At 35.3% G+C, this 25,081-nt stretch overlaps 1 protein-coding gene and 1 non-coding gene across 2 annotated transcripts in view; both read left to right on the top strand.

Annotated features, from left to right (window-relative positions):
• CRY1 (cryptochrome circadian regulator 1) overlaps positions 1-25,081 on the top strand; it is a 95,420-nt gene that overhangs the window by 51,955 nt on the left and 18,384 nt on the right. Inside the window, exon 2 of the mRNA XM_030320447.1 lies at positions 11,785-11,893. Within this exon, the coding sequence (XP_030176307.1) occupies positions 11,785-11,893 (109 nt within the window). The remainder of the gene's footprint in view (positions 1-11,784; positions 11,894-25,081) is intronic.
• LOC115519510 lies at positions 21,505-21,623 on the top strand. Its single transcript, XR_003970530.1, has one exon. It is a non-coding gene; the product is annotated as a 5S ribosomal RNA (ribosomal RNA).

The following is a 25,081-nucleotide window of genomic DNA, read 5'->3' as shown; positions in this document are numbered from 1 at the left end:
TATCGACCTGATGTGATGTTTACTCTGATTATGTGGTTAAGGTGATGCTTGCCAGGTTTCTCCACTGTAAAGTTACAGTTTTATCCCTTTCCATTCAGGAATGGGAGATTTTGTTTTCTCTCAACCCAGACTGAGCAGAGATAGTCAAGTTTCCATGTTGCCCTATGCTGTAACTTGAGCTATATGTCTTATTTATTTATTTATTTATTTATTTATTTATTTATTTATTTTTATTATTACTATTTTTAATCTATATTTATTTTTGGGAGAGAGACAGAGTATGAGCAGGGGAGGAGCAGAGAGAGACGGAGACACCTAATCCGAAGCAGGCTCCAGGCCTTGAGCTGTCAGCACAGAGCCCGACGTGGGCCTCAAACTCATGAACTGTGAGATCTAGACCTGAGACTAAGTCGGATGCTCAACCGACTGAGCCACCCAGGTGCCCCTATGTCTTATTTATATTTGAACTATGGGTGGAGCTTTTTGAAGTCCAGATTTATATTGAGGGTCTGTTATTAGCTTCCTCACTTTGGATGGGCCTTAGGCTTTATCTCCATCCTTCTCAACTTGTATTAGCTTCAGGGTTTCCAGTGCTCTATAGAAATCCTCAAGGTTAAAACTGACCTTAGTAACCTACTTAACCTCTTATGACTCCTTACTTTTGGGGCAGTCCAGTGAATTATGCTTAAAACTTTTCTTTTGTTGCTGTTTGTTAGTTTGTTATTAGCTATTTCTGTTAGGGTATCTTAATCCAGTGTAGTGTCAGCAGTAAAAGTTGGTAGGTTTCTTTGACATTGATTTGGAATATATTTTGAAGTGTTAATACTGGGTATTAACTAAGATGGGTGGGGGACTCCATCTTAGTATTAGAAAGTGTGGTACTTGTAGTCATTCTACCAGTTGCCCCCTGCCCCACCCCCACATGTACACAATTCCTAAAATTCCTTGATTTAACTGCCTTGATTGTATTTTCATATTTTATCCTCTGATCAACACCTGTTAATTCCAAACTCTGTTCAAGTGTTTTCTTCCTCATGCCCTCCCATGTTCCCTTTTTCCTGACCCCACAGACAGAGTTAGATTTCTTCTGTGTTGCCATAAAACACCACTAAGAAAGTTATCATGTGGTAAATATATATCAGTGTTGGTTTACATATTATGGTAGATGTTATTACTGTTTACCATTATTTGGTATTACTTCCTGCAGGAAGTTTATACCTTCAGCCTTCTTGAAGCCTGGCTTGGCCATGTGACCTGCTTTGACCAGTTAAATGTGAACAGAAATGCCTTGGCTGATCTGCAATAGATGTATAGTATGAATGAAAAATGAATGTTAGTTATTTTAAAACACTGAGCTTTGTCACCTCAGTGTAAACATATTCTTTCTTAAATGACACGCATGCCTGTCCCCCATATTAAAGGCAAAAACTGTATTCTGGCCACCTTTTTTATGTCCTTAAAGCTGTCAGACTAGTTTTCTTAAAACGTTTTAGCAGTAGCATTATATAGTGGAAAGAATATGGGCTTGGGATCAGGTATATTCAAATTAAAATTTTTACTTTATTGTGTAGCTGAGTTACTTTAGAAAATGTCCTTGATGAGTTTCAGATTCATTACTTTTTAAATGAGATAGCTTGTAAAGTTGTTGGAAATATATAATACATGTAAAGTACCTAGTATAAATATTCAGAGAATGTTCTTTTCCTTTCATGTTTTTCATTTCTCCATTGACTTTTTTTTTTTTAATTTTTTTTTTAACGTTTATTTATTTTTGAGACAGAGAGAGACAGCATGAACTGGGGAGGGGCAGAGAGGGAGACACAGAATCGGAAGCAGTCTCAGGCTCTGAGCCACCAGCCCAGAGCCCGATGCGGGGCTCGAACTCACGGACCACGAGATCGTGACCTGAGCTGAAGTCGGACGCTTAACCGACTGAGCCACCCAGGCGCCCCTATCTCCATTGACTATTGACTCAAGTCCTAAAATCCCATTCTGCTAATTAAGGAATCAATCCCATTACAGTTGATACAGTTGATAAGATACCTAGGAATAAACCTAACCAAAGAAGTGAAAGACCTGTACTCTGAAAATAAAAGAAAGTAAAGATGACACAAAGAAATGGAAAGACATTCCATGCTCATGAAGTGGAGGAACAAATATTGTTAAAATGTCTACTACCCAAAGCAATCTACACATTCAATGCAATCCCTATCAAAATACCAACAGCATTTTTCACAGACCTAGAACAATCCTAAAATCTGTATGTAACCAGAAAAGACCCCAAATAACCAAAACAACCTTGAAAAAGAAAAACAAAGCTGGCAGCATCACAATTCCAGACTTCAAGTTATATTACAAAGCTGCAATAATCAAAACAGTATGGTATCAGCATAAAAAGAGACACATAGATTGATGGAACAGAATAGAAAACCCAGAAATTCATGCAAACTGTATGGTCAGTCTTCCAACAAAGTAGGAAGGAATATCCAGTGGGAAAAAGACAGTCTCTTCCACAAATGATATTGGGAAAACTGGACAGCAACATGCAAAAGAATAAAACTGGACCACTTTCTTACACCGTACAAAAAAAAAAAAAAATTCAAAATGGATTAAAGACCTAAATGTGACACCTGAAACCTTAACAGTCCTAAAGGAGAATATAGGGAGTAACCTCTTTGACATTGGCCTTAGCAACTTCTTTCTAGATAGGTCTCCTGAGGCAAGGGAAATAGAAACAAAAATAAACTATTGGGACTGCATAAAAATAAAAAGCTTCTGCACAGCAAAGGAAAAAATCAACAAAACTAGAAGGCAGCCTGTGGAATGGGAGAAGATAATTGCAAATGACATATCTGATAAAGGGTTAATATCCAAAATACATAAAGAACTTAAAAAGACATCCCAAAAATGAATAATCTCATTTAAAAATGGCAGAAGACAGGAACCGACATTTTTCCAAAGAAGACGTGCAGATGGCCAACAGACATGAAAAGATGCCCAACTTCAGTGATCAGGGAACTACAAATCAAAACTACAATGAGATATCACCTCATACCTGTCAGAATGTCTAAAATTAAAAACATAAACAACAGGTGTTGGCAAGGATGTGGAGAAAAGGGAACCCTTTTGGACTCTTGGTGGGAATGCAAACTGGTGCAACCACTGTGAAAAATAGTATGGAGGTTCCTTAAAAAGTTAAAAATAGAACTACTCTATGATCCAGCAATTGCACTACCAGGTATTTATCTGAAGAGTACAAAAATACTAATTTGAAGGGATACATGCACCCTGATGTTTATAGCAACGTTTTGTACGATAGCCAAATTATGCAAACAGCGTAAGTGTCCATTGCTGATGAATGGATAAAGAAGAAATGGTACACACACACACACACACACACACACACACACACACACACCGATACACAATGGAATATTATTTGTCCATAAAAAGAATGAAATCTTGCCATTTGTAATGACATGGATGGAGCTAGAGAGTATAATGCTAAGTGAAATAAGTCAGAGAAAGACAAATACCATACGATTTCACTCATACGTGCAATTTAAGAAACAAAACAAATGAGCAAAGGGGAAAATAAAGGGATAGAGGCAAACCAAGAAACAGACTCTTAATTATAGAGAACAAACGATGGTTACCATTGGGGAGGTGGGTGAGGAGATGGGTTAAATAGGCGATGGGGATTAAGGAGCGCACTTGTGGTGATGAGCACCAAGTGTTGTATGGAAGTGTTGAATCACTATATTGTATGCTTGGAACTGATGTTACATTATATGTTAAATAACTAGAATTTAAATAAAAACTTGAGGGGCGCCTGGGTGGTTCAGTCAGTTGAGCGTCCGACTTCAGCTCAGGTCATGATCTCGCGGTTTGTGGGTTCGAGCCCCAAGTCGGGCTCTGTGCTGACAGCGCAGAGCCTGGAGCCTGCTTCAGATTCTGTGTCTCCCTCTCTCTCTGCACCCCCCCCCCACTCACACTCTGTTTCTCTCTCCTTCAAAAATAAATATTAAAAAAAATTTTTTTAAATAAAAACTTGAAAAAAAAATCCTTTCTCTTGCTTTCATTAATGTATTCATTTGGTCAGTCATTAGATAAAAAAAAATTTTTTTTTAAGTTTACTTATTTATTTTGAGAGAGGGAGAGAGCATGAGCGGAGATGGGGCAGAGAAAGAGGGAGAGGGAGAATCTCAAGCGGGCTTTGCACTGTCAGTGCAGAACCCAATGTGGGGCTCAAACTCGTGAAACTGTGAGATCATGACCTGAGACAAAATCAAGAGTTGGACACTTAACTGATTGAGCCACCCAGGTTCCCCTAGATAAATATTTCTTGAACTTCTATATGTCATGCATTTTCTAGGCACTGGAAAGTAGTGAACAAGATCTAGTCTTAGTCTTAAAAGGAGGTTACAGTCCAGTGGCCAGTAATTCTCTCTCCCTATCTCTAGCTATTATAATCATATTAATATTGCAAGGCCTCTTTCTACCATCACCATATCTTTGAAATTTTTGCCTAAATTTTTCCCCATCTCAAAAAGAGAAATCCAGAAGTGATATCTCCCTCTTGACTTTTTGAAGCAATGTAATGTTACCCATATGTGTCTCCTACAATATATGTCACATTCAGCCTGGCAGGTTCTATTATATTTTCAAGTTTCTTCTCTAGATTTTCAGCTCCTTCAATATTGGACATGTCTGTCACTTAATCTTGTTGTATCCCTCAAATCAATGAAACTGTGTGAATAATGAATAATATCACTCCTTAGGGGTGTTTTAGGAATTTGTGGGGGCATTTTTGTTCATCACAATGAAGTAATTAGGTTACTAGTGGAATAGTGAGAAGAGGCCAAGAATGGAAGACTTCTTGCAGTGTTCATGATAGTCTCTCAATCATCCCAGTAACTTTCAAATCCCAGTAACTTTCAAATATTCTACTAGATGTTTCATGTAAATGAAAAACTTAGAATTCTTTGAATCTAGAGCCTAAATCCGTTTTGTATGTAAATGCTAGGTATTTTTATGAAATTTTAATATATACTGAGTTTTCCTGGCATATATTTATCACCTATTTAAAGAAAGGTTGTACTTTGTTTTGTCCAGAATTTTACTAAGTCTTGCTCAGCATTACATTAAATCATGTCATCAAAGGCAATACCACTCATGGTGTTTGAGTCACTAATAATACAGCTGTATCAGTCTGTTTTTATAGTTGTTGAATTTACAGTGATTCTAGATGTAGGTGTAGGCATACGACTAATTCATTGTCTTTTGTCATGCCTAGATATTTACATTTTGAAGTGTGTTATTTCTGTTTAAAATATAAATGACCTTCCTTTAATTTCTTCCACATATTACAGTAAGCATTGTATTAATGGTTTAAATTTATATATTTAGATATGTTATATTATCTATAAATGTCTTTTTAATTTTTATTTAAATTTCATAATTTAAAAGAGGGCATTAAAAAAGCAACATTGTGTCATGTTATAAGTTCACTGAGTTATGACCATTAGAGCCTGGAAAAATTAAAATTTACTTTAAAAATATATATTTAATCTGTATTGAACATTAAACTATTCTCTTTAGGGAAAATGTGTATCACAAATATTCTGACAATTTGAATAATGATTAAGTTAGATGAAAGCACTAAAAATTTGTTAACAAACCAGAAAAAAAAACATGTAAACTTGATTCAGTTTATAGACAGACAAATTGCTCCTTTATAATTTAAAATTTTTCTATAGACTTTGGTTAATGACTAAGACTCTATTTGTTTTCTTTATTATAATTAATATATCTTTAATTTTAAAAATTTGACTATGGTTTCATGCAGAGGACAGGAGAAGATTGATCTTAATTTATATTCTTTAAGTTAGTTTTTTGGGGTCAGCAATGAATTGTTTTGATTTAGATCTAAGTGTAGTTTTCATCTTTGAGCATATGATAAGTATATTTTACAAACTAAAGTACAGAACCAGATGGTTTTATTCTGGTATGATACATGTTAATTTGTATGCTTTGTTTTCAACAACCATGGGATTATGTTGTATCTCATCATTGCCTTTTTTGGACTATTTTATAGACAGAACTAGCAATTCTAGTTATATAAAGCTGTTCTAGCACAGGCTAGAAAGTAGGTCATTGTGACGGGGAGTATACCAAACTGCCCACTGGTTGCTATAGCAATGACCTACTTTAAGAAACTATTTCTGTTGATTCATGTTGAAATCATCTGTTGGAAATGGTATAAGGAAAGTCACTGAATGTAATTTTTTTCTAATAGTAATAAAGTAGTGATCTCTGGAAATTTTTTTAAAAAAAATCTTTAATATGTTTAAAGTAAAGAAGTATATTTTCTCACTTGACACCTTTTCTATTTATTTTGAAGTGATGCAATTAGTAAGGTAATTATATAACAGGAGAACTGTACTTATATATAGGTAATACAATTATACAAAGAGATGTGATGAATTTTACTAATGTTTGGCGTATAAAAACCAACCTATTGCATGTAGTTAATAACTTTATTAACTGAGTCCTGAATAGTATAGTAAGATGCCATTTTAGAGAAGATCTGAAAATATGTTCCTGTTAAAAGTGTACCCTGTGTATTTTCAATGTATTATATTGAATTACTCCATTGAATATTGGATGCCTGTTCTAAGCCACATGCATTTATAATATATAAGGGTTGAAATTGGTGTGTTCTCTGGAATATACTGAATCTGAACTCTGACAGAACTTACTCTTCCCAGTTAAGCATAAAGGATGAAAGGTTAGATTTTACATAGCACCCTTTCAAGTAACATTATCCCTTCAGCACCAAAAAGAAATCTTGCATGTCAATGAATTGATACTTGAACCTAGGATATTGGAGGTTTTATTTTATGGTATTATCAATGAAGGATTATATACTTAAAGGTTAGTTGATATACAGATGCATATGTATGGTGGAATTAAAAGGATGATGTGGTATTTTATATAAATATTATCTATCAATAGACAACTGGGCTGCTTCCATGGTTTGACTATGTAAATAATGCTGCAGTAAACAGGGGTGCATGTATCCCTTTGAATTAGTGTTTTTGTACTGGGTAAATACCCAGTAGTGCAATTACTAGATCATAGGGAATTCTGTTTTTAACTTTTTGAGGAACCCCCATATTGTTTTCCAGGGTAGCTGCACCAATTTACATTCCCACTAACAATGCATGAAGGTTCCTTTTTCTCCACATCCTCGTCAACACTTGTTTCTTGTGTTTTTGGTTTTAGCCATTCTCACAGGTGTGAGGCAATACGTCATTGTGGTTTTGATTCTATTTCCCTGATGATGAGTGATGTTGAGTATCCTTTCATATGTCTGTTGACCATCTGGCTGTCTTCTTTGGAGAAATGTCTATTCATGTCTTCTGCCCATTTTTTTAATTGGATTATTTGTTTTTTGGGTGTTGAGTTGTATCAGTTCTTTGTATATTTTGGATACTAACCCTTTAATGTCATTTGCAAATACCTTCTTCCAGTAAGTTGTCTTTTAGTTTTGTTTGTTGTTTACTTCACTGTGCAGAAGCTTTTTATTTTGATGATGTACGAGTAGTTTGTTTTTGCCTTTGTTTGCCTTACTCCTGTTACATATTTATTCATTCATATTTGCCTTTTCACTGGGAAATATTTTAATCAAACCTTTGTTCCAAGTCACATTCAGGAGAAGTTATGAGTCCAGAACAATTCTACATATAGATGTAGGCATCCAACCAATTGTCTTCTGTTGTCATGCCCAGATATTTACATACAGAAATATGTGTTACTGTTTTTTGGAACTATAAGTTATTCCCAGGGGAAAATAGTGGTACCTTCTCCTTAATGAATATCTACCATGTGCTAGTAATTCTGCGAGATGATTTTATAATGTTTTTCTAATTTTTTCAACAGTTGTATAAGACAACTGTATTATTTTTTAAATCCTATTTCTAATCTTTCTAACAGAATATATTGATCACATGATGATATTTGTTTGGCAAATGTAGAAACCAAAACATAGGTTAAGAAACCTACATAGTTAGGAGTGAGACACAGATACTAATTTGAAATCCATGAGAAGAAGAAGGTGATATGTATATATGATAGTTATAATGTAAAGTATAATGTGAAAGTTTCTCTAGAATGAGGTCCATATGTCCTTTGATAATTTAGAGGATGGAGAAATCACTTTCAGCTGGAAGACTGAAGATTAGTAGGATACGAACTTGAAGAGATGAAAATTGGGAAAGGTATTCTATGCTGAGGGAAATTCATGGAGCACATTACAGGAGAGTGGATGTGTAGGGAAAAGAGTAGTTTTGTTTGGTGGGAATGAAGGAAGAGTGGTAAGAGATGAACCTGAACCCTAAGTTAATGGCCAAGCAAAATAATGTGTTCTAGGGAATGAATCTTTGAAGACCTTTGTACAGGAAAGTGTGCCTCAGAAAGATTTGTTGTGGTGTATAAAATGGATTATTAAAGTGGGAAAAGATTGTTGGTACAAAGACGTATTTTCAGGCATTACAGCAAATAAATAATGCCAGCAAGAGATAACAAGGGATAGAATTATTATACCAAGAACGGAAGTGGTAGGAAGGAGGCGACCAAAAAAATTAGATAACACTTACATAACTGTGCTTACTATGGATCAGGCACTGTTCTGAGAGCTTCACATATATTAATTTAATTCTCAGAACATGCTATGATATAGGTCCTATTACTATCCCTGCTTTACAGATAAGGAACCTCCCAGGATTAATTAAAGGATAGTAATTTATCTCTAGACTTGTTAAATTATGTGACATCTGTGTAATGGGATACTATGAAACCATCAAAATTGATGCTATAGAAGTATGTCTATTGCTTTGAGAAGATTCACTATTAAACCATGTTTATAGTAAATACAGTATTTCTGTTTTACTCTGAAGGAGTGTATGTTCGTTATCAATTTTATACCTTTTATGAAGTTAAAAAAAACATGTTTCTCTCATCATCACTCCCCCCTCCATTCCCACTCCTCAAAAGTAGCTATTATTAATAGCTTGGTAAGTATCTTTCCAATTATTTTCTTATGTACATATAAGATAAGTAAATACATGCAAAGCAAATTTTATTTTATCAAAATAAAAATCAAAATATATTTATGCATATAGTTTCAAAAGTCACAGTGCAAAGGTACTATATTCTTTTTTAAAGCACCTATATTTGAGTCCACTGTACTTCTCTAATTTTTATGTGAAATTACAGTGATGGAAATAATATCCATGGAAGAAAAATATCATAATATGTAAGAGAAATATCATACTTAAATATATCTATTCCTTCTTGTTATGCAGGGTCAAAACTAATTATTTGGTTGCAAAACTTTCCCATTATAATACATTGCTTCAGTCCATATCATTCTGTACAATGTTTGGTTCATAAGGTATTTATTGAAAAACATTAAAACTCTTTATTCAGCCTGTTAACAAGAAAGGGAAAAATAATTTTACCCTTAATTCCTTAATTATTAATTAATCCAGGCTTGTTTGTTTTATGCATTAATCATGTTTTTTTCATTTTCCCATTTTTTTTTCCCATCTATCATTGACCTGTTTGTACCATATGGAAACATTTACATACTGAAACTAGTGGTACAAAAGAGATATCAGGATTATCTCTGCCTTGGGTTATCCTTCCAGGACATTTTAGTTTTGTTCTGTTTAAATTAAAAAAAACCAAAACTTAAAATTGCTAGTTCATTCAACTTCTTGATTTTTGATCTGCTACAGTGTCTGAAAACTCTTTAGACAAGCAAATACATAAAATTAGATGCTTTCTAATAAACATTTATCACCAAACATGATAAATTACTCATAGTTATGGATAATTTTACAAAACTCAGGTGTTTTTGTATTGATACAACAATAGCAATCTTCTTCCTCAAAGTATTTGTACATTGGTAGTGGTAGGTTGAGATAGGGGTTGGTGTTAGAGAGGTGACTCCAATCCCAGACAGAACAGGGATGAGGTGAAATATAAATGTGAAGATAGAAGGGTTTGTTTCCTATTTGTTTAACGACAGTTGTGAGACTTCCTAAGATGATACAGTGGGAGTCCTTAAAAGTCTAGCACTGTGACACTCCACACCTGTAGACTCTAAATCCTAAATGACTCCTAAATGGTAAAGAGTATCAAACTTGACTAGTTATAGTGATGTCACTAATAACTATAGTTGTAAAAAATTAACAAAACTTTCTTGATGAAATGATGGGATCAGAATGGGCAAAGAGAGTAAAATGATCTGAACTGAACAACCTCCTAAAACAATAGTGCCTGGTAGCACTTTCTGCATTGATGGAAATGTTCTTCACCTGTGCTGTCCAATATGGTAGCTACTAGGCACACATGTGGCTGTTGAGGCCTTGGAATGTGGCAAGTGTGACTGAGGAACTGAATTTTTAATTTTGATTAAATATAAATGGCTGTATATGCCTAGAAGCTACCATATGGGACAACACATTTCTGAAATGTGCCTTTTCATTTTTATTAACTGTTCCTCACAAGTAAGATACAATCAGTATTCTCAGAGAACACATGGCTTGTGGAAAGGCAGGCAAATATTTAACCTTAAGATCAAATACATAAAAGAAGCAGAGTGAAGAGAAAATAAGAAGTGTCCAGGAGAGAGGAATAGAATCTAAGTGAAATGTTAGAGAAATTAACATGAGGTAAACAATGAGGTTGAATTTTCCAGGAGTGACATCTCTTTCAACTTTGCTAGACTGCCCCATTTCTTCACACTAAAAGATGCGTAGTAAGCAGTCTTCTGCTACTGCCCCAGAATTTCCCAGCATATCTATCATGTGTAAGCTTTGTTGGTACTTATTTCATTGAGAAAAATCTATAGCTCCACCTGCCTCATGGAATTTTTCTTTTTTACACTCAGAGTTAATGCCACATAATTTAACATCTGTTTATTATCAGTTTAATTAGATAAGAAACTTGAAAATGGGCATTATGTTTTCTTTCTCTCTTAGATGATTACAGTATCCCTTAATATTACTCAAATTCTTAAATTACTCACTTGCTCAGAGTGATTAAATAGGATATTTCCATTTTGTTTCCAATAGAGAAATGTTCTAGATTTTTCAAGGTGGCTTTTCTATTTGAACTTGAATTCTTTTCATCAATGAAACAGTGAAATCAATTAATTCCTTTATTTGTATAATTTTTATGTTTACAACTTAAACTTTGCTAACATTCAATCACTGTTATTTAATGGAAGTTACTTAATTGAGGAATTTTATTAAAATACTGAGAACCTCGGGGCGCCTGGGTGGCGCAGTCGGTTAAGCGTCCGACTTCAGCCAGGTCACGATCTCGCGGTCCGTGAGTTCGAGCCCCGCGTCAGGCTCTGGGCTGATGGCTCAAAGCTTGGAGCCTGTTTCCGATTCTGTGTCTCCCTCTCTCTCTGCCCCTCCCCGGTTCATGCTCTGTCTCTCTCTGTCCCAAAAATAAATAAACTTTGAAAAAAAAATTAAAAAAAAAAATAAATAAAAAAAATAAAATACTGAGAACCTCATGTAATTTAAAATTTTTAAGTATGATTTCTGGAAACAGTAATTTACAGATCAATTAGAAGTAATAAGATGATAGGAAGTAATAAAATTATGGGGTTAGCACGTCAAGTTTTAGAATAACATGATTTTGCACTACTTTATATCTTCTAAATATATGTGTTTAAGAATTTTAATAATATTTTCTCTGTAGGTTTTTGCTTCAGTGTCTAGAAGACCTTGATGCCAATCTGCGAAAATTAAACTCTCGTCTGTTTGTGATTCGTGGACAGCCAGCAGATGTGTTTCCCAGGCTTTTTAAGGTAATCTGAAAAATTTTTGCATAGAATAATAATCTTTTGTCAGAGAAGACACGTGTTTGATAAATAAGATACTTGAGGTAATTTAAAATATAGGAAATATAAGTATTTTTAAATAAAAATTTTGTGGGTTCTTTATTTTGCACTGCTGATGGGAATGCAAACTGGTGCAGCCACTCTGGAAAACAGTATGGAGGTTCCTCAAAAAATTAAAGATAGAACTACCCTATGACCCAGCAATTGCACTACTAGGTATTTATCCAGAGTATACAGGTGTGCTATTTTGAAGGGGCACATGCACCCCAATGTTTATAGCAGCACTATCGACAATAGCCAAAGTATGGAAAGAGCCCAAATGTCCATCGATGGATGAATGGATAAAGAAGATGTGGTATATATACACATTGGCAATCAAAAAGAATGAAATCTTGCCATTTGCAACAATGTGGGTGGAATTAGAATGTATTATGCTAAGTGAAATTAGAGAAAGACAAATATCATATGATCACTCATATGTGGAATTTAAGATACAAAACAGATGAACGTAAGGTAAGGAAAGCAAAAATAATATAAAAACAGGGAAGGGGACAAAACATAAAGAGACTCTTAAATACAGAGAACAATCTGAGGGTTGCTGGAGGGGTTGTGGGTGGGAGCATGGGCTAAGTGGGCAAGGGACATTAAGGAGGACATTTGTTGGGATGTGCACTGGGTGTTATATGCAGGGATGAATCACTGGATTCTACTTCTGAAATCATTACACTATATGCTAACTAACTTGGATGTAAATTTAAAAAAATTTGGGGGATTATTTTATTTAATAAAAGTTACAAATGGTAAAATCAGTGAAAAATTTGGTTTACAATGAACATTTAAATCTTTCTTCTACCTTAAACTGCTAGTTTCCCTCCTAGAAGCAACAACTACTACCAGCTTCTTTTGTAGTCATTGGAAATATTTTTTATATTAATAAGAATGTATATGTCAGGTGGTTATATGTGTGTGTGTGTGTGTGTGTATAAATAATATAAAGAGAGATCTGTAGCTGTGTGTATGTTACCCCCCCCCCACCCCCGCTTTTTAAAACCAAGGTAAGAACACACTATATTTTACACCACCTGTGCCAAGCTTTATTCACATAGCCATGTGTTTTGGAGATTGTTTCCTGTTGCTTCCTCAGTCTTTTAAATGGCTTCATAGTGTTCCATTGTGTGGGTATGCTGTGATTTTTTTTAACAAGCTTTCTACTGAACATTAGTCATTTTCCACAGGCCTTTGCTAATACAAATAATGCTGTCAGTGAACATCCTTGTCCAAATATATATCTTTGCTCACATGTGCTCATACATTTTTGGGATAATTCTTAGAAGAGGACTTTCTGGGTCAAAGGACTATAATGAACAACATGCTACTAATAATACAAAACTGTAGTTTCATGGCAGAGTTTTTTAACTTGGTAAAATCTTAAATCTCCTAGTCTTACTTTGCCTTTTTTCCCCTAATGAAAACATTAGTCCTAGAGAGATTAAATGAGTTGACTAAGGTCATGCAGCTAGCTTATGGTACTGCTCAGACCAGAAGTTGTTTTCTTGGCTATCTTTTTTTTGTCCATCCCTTCCTATTTATACCATTAGGATTCCTAATGTATATCTGCTTTTTGGGTTTTTTTGCAGCTGTTTGATTCATCAAAAAATTTTAATAGTAATGTGCCTGTTTCTAATACAGATGAGAACAGTCCCTTTCCCTGAGTGAAAATGTCCCCAGTGTTGGGAATCAAATCAACACTACTTAGTCTTTTTCATTGGTATGAAAGAAACCTTTAATGTTTAGGATTTGGCTAATGCAGCAGTTCTGGCTACTGAAAATTTACTTTATTAAAGTATGTTTTACTACTGTGGCTACTTGGAGTCAGAATTTAACCTAGGTACATGGAAGAGTTGTGGGTAGAAAGAATATCAGAAACAATGGTAATAGTTTATCAGCAACTCATGAGTACAAAATGTGTGTATCTCTAAATCCATGTGGTATAAGTAAACTGAATCCTAAGATGATTTTACTTGCAAAAATAACGAAACTTAAACAAGTGTTTAAAGATATGGAGAAAAGGAAACCCTCTTGCACTGTTGGTAGGAAGGCAAGCTAGTGTAGCCACTGTGGAAAACAGTATGGAGGTTCCTCAGAACTACCCTATGATCCAGTAATTGTACTACTTGGGTATTTATCCCCAAAATACAAAAACACTAAGTCAAAGGGATACATGTACCTCTACATTTATAGCAACATTATTTACACTAGCTAAGCTATGGAAGCAACCCAAGTGTCCATTGATAGATGGACATAAAAATGAAATCTTGCCATTTCCAACAAATGGATGGAGTCAGAGAGTATAATGCTAAGCAAAATAAGTCCGAGAAAGGCAAATACCATATGATGTCACTCATGTGGAATTTAAAAAACAAATAAGTCAAGGGGAAAAAAGAGAGACAGATCAAGAAACAGACTCTTAACAGTAGGGAACAAACTGATGGTTACCAGAGGAGACAGAGGTGGGGGAATGGGTGAAATCGGTGATGGGGATTAAGGAGTGCACTTGTTGTGATGAACACTGGCAGAGAAACAGTGGTTTCTGCATGGGCCATAAAATACAGATACATGAACACACACACATGCATAGATGCTTACTGTTATACTCAGGTTGTTCCTTGGGCTACATACAGTAGTTTGTATAAAATACCACTTATGGAAACTTCCTTTCAGATTATACACTGTGTCTAGATCCATAGAGGGAATTCCTTTTTGATTGCATTGATGTTTTTATTTTTACTTTTTTTTAGAGGCACTACATGCATGTGTTTAAAAAAAAAAAAAAAAAAGCCTAAAAGGTTATGCAGTAAAAAGCAGGTCCCCTTCCCACTCCCCACCCTCACACCCTGTTTCTCTGAGGGGAAAGACTCTTTTGTCCATAACCAGCTGACTCATTTATATTATTGTCTCTGGTTTTATTCTAGTACAGAAGATAGAATTTTTAGTAGGTAAGTAATCCTATTTCCTACATGGGAGGTAAAACTGTTTTAGACCTGGTAGTAGTACTTTAGTTGGTTGGTATGGTGACAGTGGCTCAGTACTGATGTCTGCTGTGTATCTTCTCTTTATAGCATTCATTCTATTTATATTTAATAGATTTAGGGATGGGGTCAGGGAATTTTTATACACACATATATGTGTGATAAACTATTGTGTTTTCTGATGTGTTTTCTACTTAGGATTTTTCCCAGTTAAATTCTGACTTAATATAGGACTTTTTTGTTAACTTTTTTTTTCATGTTCTGAAGAAATGATAAAGAAACTTAGACACTAATGTAGGCAAAACTAGGGTAACACTATTAATCATATGAATCTTGTATCAATTATTATTATGCAGTTAAATCTTGCATCTTCCACATTTGGTGCCAGAATGAAAAGTTACCAAGACCTTGTACATTCTAGGCCCAGCAGGAACTTTTAATGAAGAACTTAAAGAGTTGGTTTAAAACATTCTCATTATATCCAAGAAACAGGGACATGTGGCTAAAGTCTTTTATAGGTGGACTCATTGAAGCATAACAAAATGTTTTGTCCAAAATCATAGAATAAATCAAAGAAGAACATCTAAAGCTACTAACATTTCACATGCATAAAATTCATGCATTTTGAGTTATTTTGGATTCTTTATTATTTTATGGTACATGCTCATTTGAATAGGACAATTCATTCAATAGATATTGCTTGTCTGCTATTACAAGGCAGAGTTCAAGGTGCTGAGGATATACTAGTGAACCAAACAGCAGATGTTTCTACCTTCATGGAGCTTATATGATAGTGGGAAGGAGGCAGATAATAAACAAGTAAATATGCAATGTCAGGCAGTGATAGGTGCTAAAATAAAGTGTGGGATATTAAGTGCCAAGGTGAGTGAAGGGTAATTATGTGAAATCATGGAAGGCCTCCCTTCTAAGATGACATATGAGCAAACCATGTGAAGGGATTAAGCCATGCAAATATATAGGGTGTGGCATTGTCAAGCCACAACATTTTGCACCTTCTTCCATCAAAAGGTAGAGTTTATTTTCTCACTCCCTTAAATCTGGTTTGGCTATGTAACTTACTTTGGCCAACTGCCAAGGGAGACATTGAATTCCAAACCCTAAGCCTCAAGCAACCTTGAAGCTTCTACTTTGCCCTTTTAGAATGCTCCTTGTATCGTGCTGGGAATATGGGCTAGAATATCAAATTATGGGAGACCATGTAGAAATAGAGGGCCAATCATGAGCCAGCACCAAGGTCTGAGATGTATGAGAGAGATTATCTCAGATCTTCCAGCCCCCACCAAGTTGTCAGCTCATTGCAAGCTCATGAGTGAGCCCAGGTGAGACCAACAGAACCACTATCTAGTTAACTGACAGTCTTGTGAGAATCAATCATTTTGAGCTACTAAGATAACTGCAACATGGGGAAATAATGATGCAGGCAGAGGGAATAGCAGTTACAAAGGCCCTGATGTGGAAGCGTGCTGTGACTTGTTTAGGAACAGCAAGAAGGCCAGCGTAGCTAGAAACACACAGTGAGTGAAAAGGAAAGAGAAGGTCAGAGAGGTTTCAAGGAGCCAGATCACAGGGCTTTCTTTATGGACCATGTTTAGGGGTTTGGCTGTTACTCTGAGTGAAATGGGATGCCATGGAAATTTTTGAGTAGATGAGTGACATGATTTCACTTACATCTTTTTTTTTCTTTTTTATTTATTATTAACATATGATTGAGATACAATGTTATATTTCAGATATACAGCATATTGACTCAACAATTCTAGACATTAGTACTCATCAGAAGTGGTCACCATCAGTCACCATTCAATGTTATTAAAATATTGACAGTATTCCCTATGCTGTACTTTTCATCTCCATGACTTTTATTTTGTAACTAGAAGTTTGTACCTCTTAATCCCCCTCATTTATTTTGACCATTTCCTCACCTGCATCCCCTCTGGCAACCATTAGTTTGTCCTCTGTATTTAAGAGTCTGTTTGGTTTGTTTGTTCATTTGTTTTGTTTTTCAGATTCCACATGTAAGTGAAATCATATGATATTTGTCTTTCTCTGATTTATTTCACTTAGAATAATACCTGCTAGGTCCATCCATGTTGTTGTAAATGGCAAGATTTCATTCTTTTTTGTGACTGAGTAATATTCCATTGTGTATATATGTACTACATCTTCTTTCTCCATCTATAAATGGACACTTAGGTTGCTTCCAAATCTTGACTATTATAAATAGTGCTGCAGAAAACATAGAGGTACATATATCTTTTGAATTAGTGTTTTCATTTTCTTTTTTTTTTTTTAATTTTTTTTTTCAACGTTTATTTATTTTTGGGACAGAGAGAGACAGAGCATGAACGGGGGAGGGTCAGAGAGAGAGGGAGACACAGAATCGGAAACAGGCTCCAGGCTCTGAGCCATCAGCCCAGAGCCTGAGGTGGGGCTCGAACTCACGGACCGCGAGATCGTGACCTGGCTGAAGTCGGACGCTTAACCGACTGTGCCACCCAGGCGCCCCAGTGTTTTCATTTTCTTTGGGTAAATAGCCAGTCATGGAATTACTGGGTCATATGGTATTTCTATTTTTAATTTATGAGGACCCTCCATATTGTTTTCCACAGTAGCTGCACCAGTGTACATTCTCACCAACATTGCATGAGAGTTCCCTTTTCTCCATACTCTTGCCAACACTTGTTATCTCTTGTCTAAATAAAAATTTATTTTTTATTTATTTTTTTAATGTTTACTTATTTATTTTGTTGGGGAGGGGCAGAGAGAGAGAGGGAGAGAGAGAGTCAGCATAGAGCCTGATGCTGGGCTCTATCCCACAACTCTGAGCTCATAACCTAAGTTGAATCCTAGAATCGGACACTCAACCGACTGAGCCACCTAGGTGCCCTTCTTGGCTTTTTAAGACTAGCTATTCTGCCTGGAATGAGTGATGTTGAGCATCTTGTTTTTGTATGTTGGCCATCTATATGTCTTCTTTGAAAAAATGTCTGTTTAGGTCCCCTGACCTGAATTATTTAATTAAATTACTATGATTTATAATAAATCAACTTTATTTAATTACATGTAATTACAAATGAATGTAAAAATTAAATTTATTGTAATTTTATTTATTATCATTAAATTATAATAAATTAACCTGAATTAATAAAAATGAAGTTTTTATTTAATCAGATTTTAGGGGGCGTTTTTGGTATTGAGTTGTATAAATTCTTTACATATTTTGGATACTAACCCCTTATCAAATTGATATATCATTTGCAAGTATCTTCTTTCATTCGATAGGTTGCCTTTTTGTTTTGTTGGTTTCCTTCGCTGTGCAAAAGCTTTTTATTTTGGTGTACTCCTTATACTTTAATTTGCTTTTGTTTCCCTTGCCTGAGGAGACATATCCATAAAGATGTTGCTTAATCTACTGTCTCATCTTAACAATGAGAAGAAAGTGAATATGCCACAAAATCATGGGCTTTTTTTTTTAACCTACTAGAGAGTTGAGGACACAAAGAAACCTAAATAAACTAACTTCCATAAAGCAATGAGCCTTTCGTAGGAAAGAAGAGACTCATGGCTGGCTATATTCCTGGTGACACAGCAGAAAGAAAAGGGAATCCACTGTAGTTGAGAGTAAAAAGAAATCAGTAGAAATTTTACCTAGCTTTTGTGGTCATATATGGACTGACATGGCAGATTAGAATCCCAAGAAACCCAAATTACAGAGCAAGTTCACACTCACTCTGTACAGTGCTTTTGTGGAATACCAGTGGCAATATACCAAAGGCTAAACCAAAGCAGAAGAGCTGAGAGAGATTCCTCTTGAAGTGCTACTGGGCATTCACTTAGTGCAAAGTAGCAGTCCACTGAAGCTGGGGACAGGACAGCAGGCTTGAAAGATGTCTCCAGAGGAATAGAAAATTAGGGAGCAAAGCTGAAAAGCAAAGAGAACTCCGCAGCAACCATAAGACTGATGGGTAGACAACAAGGTAGAGAGAAGTGTACAGTTTGTAAAGCTATTGACTGGGTTGTCAAGCAGAGAGAGACATCTAGAATCTTTTCCATACTCAAATTCCAAGCTCTGTTGAAGAAGTTTGGCTCCTACCCTTAAAATATTTGAACCCAGTGGTGAATGGAAGGAATTTAACTAAAGTAGCAACAAAGCCAAGACCCACCTCAATTACAGATGATAGTAATTCAACTTCTAGCTGTCAGAGCCAAGACTATGCAATTTTCTAGAGATAAATATTATTTATTCCATCTCTATTCTTTATACCATTGTCATACAATCAACTTATGAGACACATGATGAAGCAGGAAAATGTGACTTGCAATCACGTAAAATGAAAAAAAAAAGAAAAAGCAGAAATAGCCCCACAGTTGATGCAAATGTTGGGATTAGAATTAAGGACTTTGCAATAATTATGCTATAGATATTGAAGAATCTAGTCGAAGGTGAAAAATGTGGTTAGGTGATAATTTCAGTATACAAGTGGAAACTATTAAAAAGAAGGAAATGAAGAATTCATTCAGTGGGCTTAATCCAGATTGGACAAAGCAGAACAAAGGATCAGTGAACTTGAAGATGGGCAATGGACACAAAAATAAACGCAAAATGGATGAAGGACCTGAATGTGAGGCAGGAAACCATTAAAACCCTAGAGGAGAGAGCAGGAAAAAAACCTCTTTGACCTCAGCCGCAGCAATTTCTTACTTGACACATCTCGAAAGGCAAGGGAATTAAAAGCAAAAATGAACTGTTGGGACCTCATCAAGATAAAAAGCTTCTGCACTGCAAAGGAAACAATCCACAAAACTAAAAGGCAACCGACGGAAAGGGAAAAGATATTTGCAAATGACATAGCGGACAAAGGGCTAGGATGCAAAATCTATAAAGAACTCACCAGATTCCACACCCGAAAAACAAATAATCCAGTGAAGAAATGGGCAGAAGACATGAATAGACACTTCTCTAAAGAAGACATCCAGGGGCGCCTGGGTGGCGCAGTCGGTTAAGCGTCCGACTTCAGCCAGGTCACGATCTCGCGGTCCGTGAGTTCGAGCCCCGCGTCGGGCTCTGGGCTGATGGCTCAGAGCCTGGAGCCTGCTTCCGATTCTGTGTCTCCCTCTCTCTCTGCCCCTCCCCCGTTCATGCTCTGTCTCTCTCTGTCCCAAAAATAAATAAACGTTGAAAAAAAAAATTAAAAAAAAAAAAAAAAAAAGAAGACATCCAGATGGCCAACAGACATATGAAAAGATGCTCAGCATCACTCCTCATCAGGGAAATTCAAATCAAAACCACACTGAGATACCACCTCACGCTGGTCAGAGTGGCTAAAATGAACAAATCAGGAGACTGTAGATGCTGGAGAGGATGTGGAGAAACAGGAACCCTCTTGCACTGCTGGTGGGAATGCAGCCGCTCTGGAAAACAGTGTGGAGTTTCCTCAAAAAATTAAAACTAGATCTACCCTATGACCCAGCAATACCACTGCTAGAAATTTACCCAAGGGATACAGGAGTGCTGATGCATAGGGGCCCTTGTACCCCAATGTTTATAACAGCACTTTCAATAATAGCCAATGTTTATAACAGCACTTTGAATAATAGCCAAATTATGTAAAGAGTCTAAATGTCCATAAACTGACAAACGAATAAAGAAGATGTGGTTTATATATACAATGGAATACTACTTGGCAATGAGAAAGAATGAAATCTGGCCATTTGCAGCAACATGGATGGAACTGGAGGGTATTGTGCTAAGTGAAATAAGTCAGGCAGAGAAAGACAGATACTATATGTTTTCACTCTTATGTGGATCCTGAGAAACTTAACAGAAGACCATGGGGGAGGGGAAGGGGAAAAAAAAGTTACAGAGAGGGAGGGAGGCAAACCATAAGAGACTCTTCAATACTGAGAACAAACTGAGGGTTGATGGGGGGTGGGGGAGAGGGGAAAGTGGGTGATAGGCATTGAGGAGGGCACCTGTCAGGATGAACACTGGGTGTTGTATGGAAACCAATTTGACAATAAAGTATATTTAATATTAAAAAAATAAAAAAAGAAGATGGGCAGTTGAAATTATCTCAACTGAAGCACAAAGAGAAGGAAGTCTTTAAAAAGAGAACAGTCTGTGAAACAATAGTAAATGGCCTGACATATGTATAACTGCAGACCTAGAAAATAAGGGGAGAGAGGTTTGGGACAAGAAAAAAAAATGTTTGAAGAGATAATGGTTGACCATTTTCTAAAATTGATGAAAGATATCAACCCACAGTGTCAAGAACTCAAAAAACCCTAAAGAGCATAAATATAAAGAAAACTACATCTTGCCACTTCATGGTCAATTAACTAAAAGCCAAAGATAGAAGTTTTATAAGCAACCAGAAGAGAAAAGACGTATTCAGGGAACCACAATAAGAATGTTGGTGGTTTTTTGTTAGAAACAGTTGAGTCCAGAAGGCAATCGAATGACATCTTTAAAGAACTACGAACAACGTTGTTAACGTAGCAAAAATATTCATTTAAAAAAAGAAGGTAGTTTATGGCCATGCCACCCTGAATACACCCAATCTCATCTGAACCCGGAAGCTAAGCAGGGTTGGGCCTGGTTAGTACTTGGATGGGAGACCACCTGGGAATACCAGGTGCTGTAGGCGATAGATAGATAGATAGATAGATAGATAGATAGATAGATAGAAAGAAGATAAACAGGTAAATTTAAATTTAAAAAGAAAGTAAAATGAAGGCATTTTCAGACAGTCAAAAATAGAATAATTCATATCCGAAAGATCTATACTGTAAGAAATACTAAAAGAAGTTCTGCTAGGTGAAAGGAAATCATTCTGAATGAAAGATAGGATCTGCAAAAAAGAAGAAAGCACTAAATATATGGGTAAATACAAAATAACTTTTTTGTTATTTTTAGTTATGTATATTTATATATCCTATTTTCTTTAAAAGACTGTTGACAGGTTAAAAACAACTAATAGTGAATTATAGGAGGTAATCAATATTAAGGGGCTTATAACATATATAGAAATAAAATTTATAACAGGATCACACAAGATGGGAGGGACATAAATATAAGTATATATAAGTTCTTACATTATTCAATAGTAATATATGATTTGAAAGTAGACAGTGGTAAGAATGCACATTATGATCTAAAATAACATGAACAGCTACTTCAGAAAACTCAATAGAGGAATTTAAAATGGGATACAAAAAATATTTGACTCATTCACATGAAAGCAGGTAGATAAATTTAAGCTCAACTATGCCAGTTGTATTCAGTGTAAATAGTTTAAACTCTCCATTTGAAAGGCACAGAATAAAAAGCAAGAACCAACTAGATGCTGATGAGACATTTTAAAAATATGAAGAAACAGGAGATAGAGGTTTCCAGTTATGGAATAAATAAGTCACAGGAATAAAAGGCACAGCATAATGAATATAGTCCGTGATATTGTAATAGCGTTTTATGGTGACAGATAGTAGCCATATTTGTGGTGAGGATAGCATAGCATATAGAGAATTTGAATCACAGTGTTGTTGTACATCTGAAACTAATGTACCATTGTGTATCAACTATACTCAAAAATTTTTAATGAATAAACAGTTTGAAATAAAAACAAGTGGAAAAGATGTGCTTTGCAAACAGCGTAAGAAAGTAGAATTCAAGGGAAAATTAAGAGTAATCTTACATCAAGAAGGTATAACTATTATAAGTGTACATGTACCAGGTAACAGCATAAAAACATATGAATCTCAAACTGATAAACTCTCTCAGTTGTTGATAGAATATACAAAAATTAATAAAGATATAGATGATATGAATAATGCTATCAACTGATTTGGTATACTGATATTTGCAGAACACTATACCCCAAAGCTATAGAAAATATATTCTTTTTTAGCACATATGAAATATTCACCAAGAGAGACCATATGCTTAGCCACAAAATGGGTATCAATAAATTTCAAAAGATTGACATTCTATAGAATGTATTCTTTGGCTTCAATAGAATTAAATTAAAATGAATAGAAAAAAATAATAAATATTTATAACTGATAATGGAAAAATATATAAAAATTCATGAGATTCACCACTTTACTTCAGTTAAAAATAGTCTTAATATTAGGGTAATTTCTTTAAAATATTAAAATTCAACTTGTCATTAAAAAAACAAACATTTATGGGATTCAGCTACAGCAGTGCTTAGAGGAATATTAGTAGCTTTCAGTACTCCATTAGGAAAGAAGGAATCAAAGAACTAAGCTTCCACCTTAAAAAGTAGAAAAAGAAAAAATTAAACCTATAGTATAGTAAGTAGAAGAAAGGAAATAACAGAGGAATGAAAATCAGTGAAACAGAAAGACAATAGAGAAAATAAATGTGCGATAATTAATTTATTGTCTGTCAGCTCTAATTCACCCTTCTAAGTCCTGCTATGTGATAGTGAAGCTGGATGCTGTAAACATTTTTCCTTTGCCAGCTGGCTTGATACTAGAATTCCTCAATAGATATTGTTGGTGGTTCTCTGCCAAGTCATAGTAGGAGAGAAAGGGTTTTCCTTATTGGTAGTCTTGTGTGTTTTTCCTGCCACATTAGCTAGCAGTTGAGCATATGGGAGGCCCAGTAGTCTTTACTTCAGCCTCCCTCCTGAGCAAGCCCCAGCTTACCCACACCCTCTGGTAAATTTCCCTGCCCCTGATAGGCCACTTCCACAGACCAGCTGCAGTTCACCCAGACCCCTGTGTAGGAAGTTTCTCAACTACCCAGCTTACTATTAACCAGGTCTGGCCTTGCCCTTTAGCAAGTTCATTCTCTACAGGAAAGGTTTTGTGTTACTGTGGCAGCAAGATCCATGCATTAAGGTGGGAGTCTCAGTGGAGGGTTCTTTTCTTCTGAGTTCTTAATTCATTATTTACTTATTTTCTCTCCATTTAGTGGTGGTGGCTGTGTTGTGCAATTGCTAATTTTGGACACCTTAGACAAGTACTATCCAACAGAAGCCACATACATAATTTTAAATTTTCTAATAGCCACATTAAAAAAAGTAAAAGAAACATAAAGTTAATTTTATTTATTATTATTATTATTATTTTAATTTTTAGCGTGAGCAGGGGAGGGGGCAGAGGGGGAGAGAATCTTTTAAGCAGGCTCCATACTCAGTGCAGAGCCTGATGCAAGGCTCAGTCCCATGATCCTGGGATCATGACCTGAGCCAAAACCAAGAGTCAAATGCTCAACTGACTGAGCCACTCAGGTGCCCAGAGTTAATTTTAATAATATATTTTATTTAACCCAGTATATCTAAAATATCCTTTTAATATAAAAGGAGTATTAAAATTTTAAGCTATTTTAACCTTTTTTTCATATGAAGTCTTTGAAATTCCGTGTATATTTTATGTTTACAGCACATCTCTGTTCCAGTTAGCTACATTTCAAGTGCTCAGAAGCCACTTCTGTGGGTAGTGACTATCTACCATATTGGACAGTGTAGCTTTAACTCCTCTTTTACTCCTTGTCATTGTTGACCACCTTTTACTTGCTAATATTCTTCATATTAAATGTTCCCTGTTCAAATTGCTGATGTTGTCTGTTTCTTGACTGAATCCTGATTGATTTCAGTCAACAAAGCCAAAAACTGGATCTTGAAAAGATTGAATTGATAAACTTCTAGCAATATTGATCAGGGTGAAAAAGGGAGAAAATTTCTATCATAGCATTTCTATCATTCTTTATCAGGAATAAAAAAGGGGGCTATCACTAGAGATTCTCTAAACTTCAAAAGTATTACAAAAGGATGTAAACATGATGCCAATAAATTAGACAACCAAGATGAAATGAAAAATTTCTTGGAAGTACAAGTTACAGAATTCTCAGAAAAAGAAAAAAAAGGAAAAGTGAATAGTCCTTTATCTCTTAAAGAACTTGAATTTATAATGGAAAACCTTTCCATAAATAAAACTCCAGGCCCAGAATGGCTTTAATTGTGAATTCTATCATGTATTTGAGAAAGAAATCATACCAATTTTACAGTACTTCTCAGAAAATATGGGGAAATGTTGGGAACACTTCCCCAAAACATTTGTTTTATGAAAACAGCAT

Source organism: Lynx canadensis, chromosome B4 (genome assembly GCF_007474595.2).
Source record: "Lynx canadensis isolate LIC74 chromosome B4, mLynCan4.pri.v2, whole genome shotgun sequence".
Lineage (NCBI taxonomy): Eukaryota > Metazoa > Chordata > Mammalia > Carnivora > Felidae > Lynx > Lynx canadensis.
Note: the sequence above shows the minus strand (reverse complement) of the source record. Positions and strands in the feature narration are given on the sequence as shown.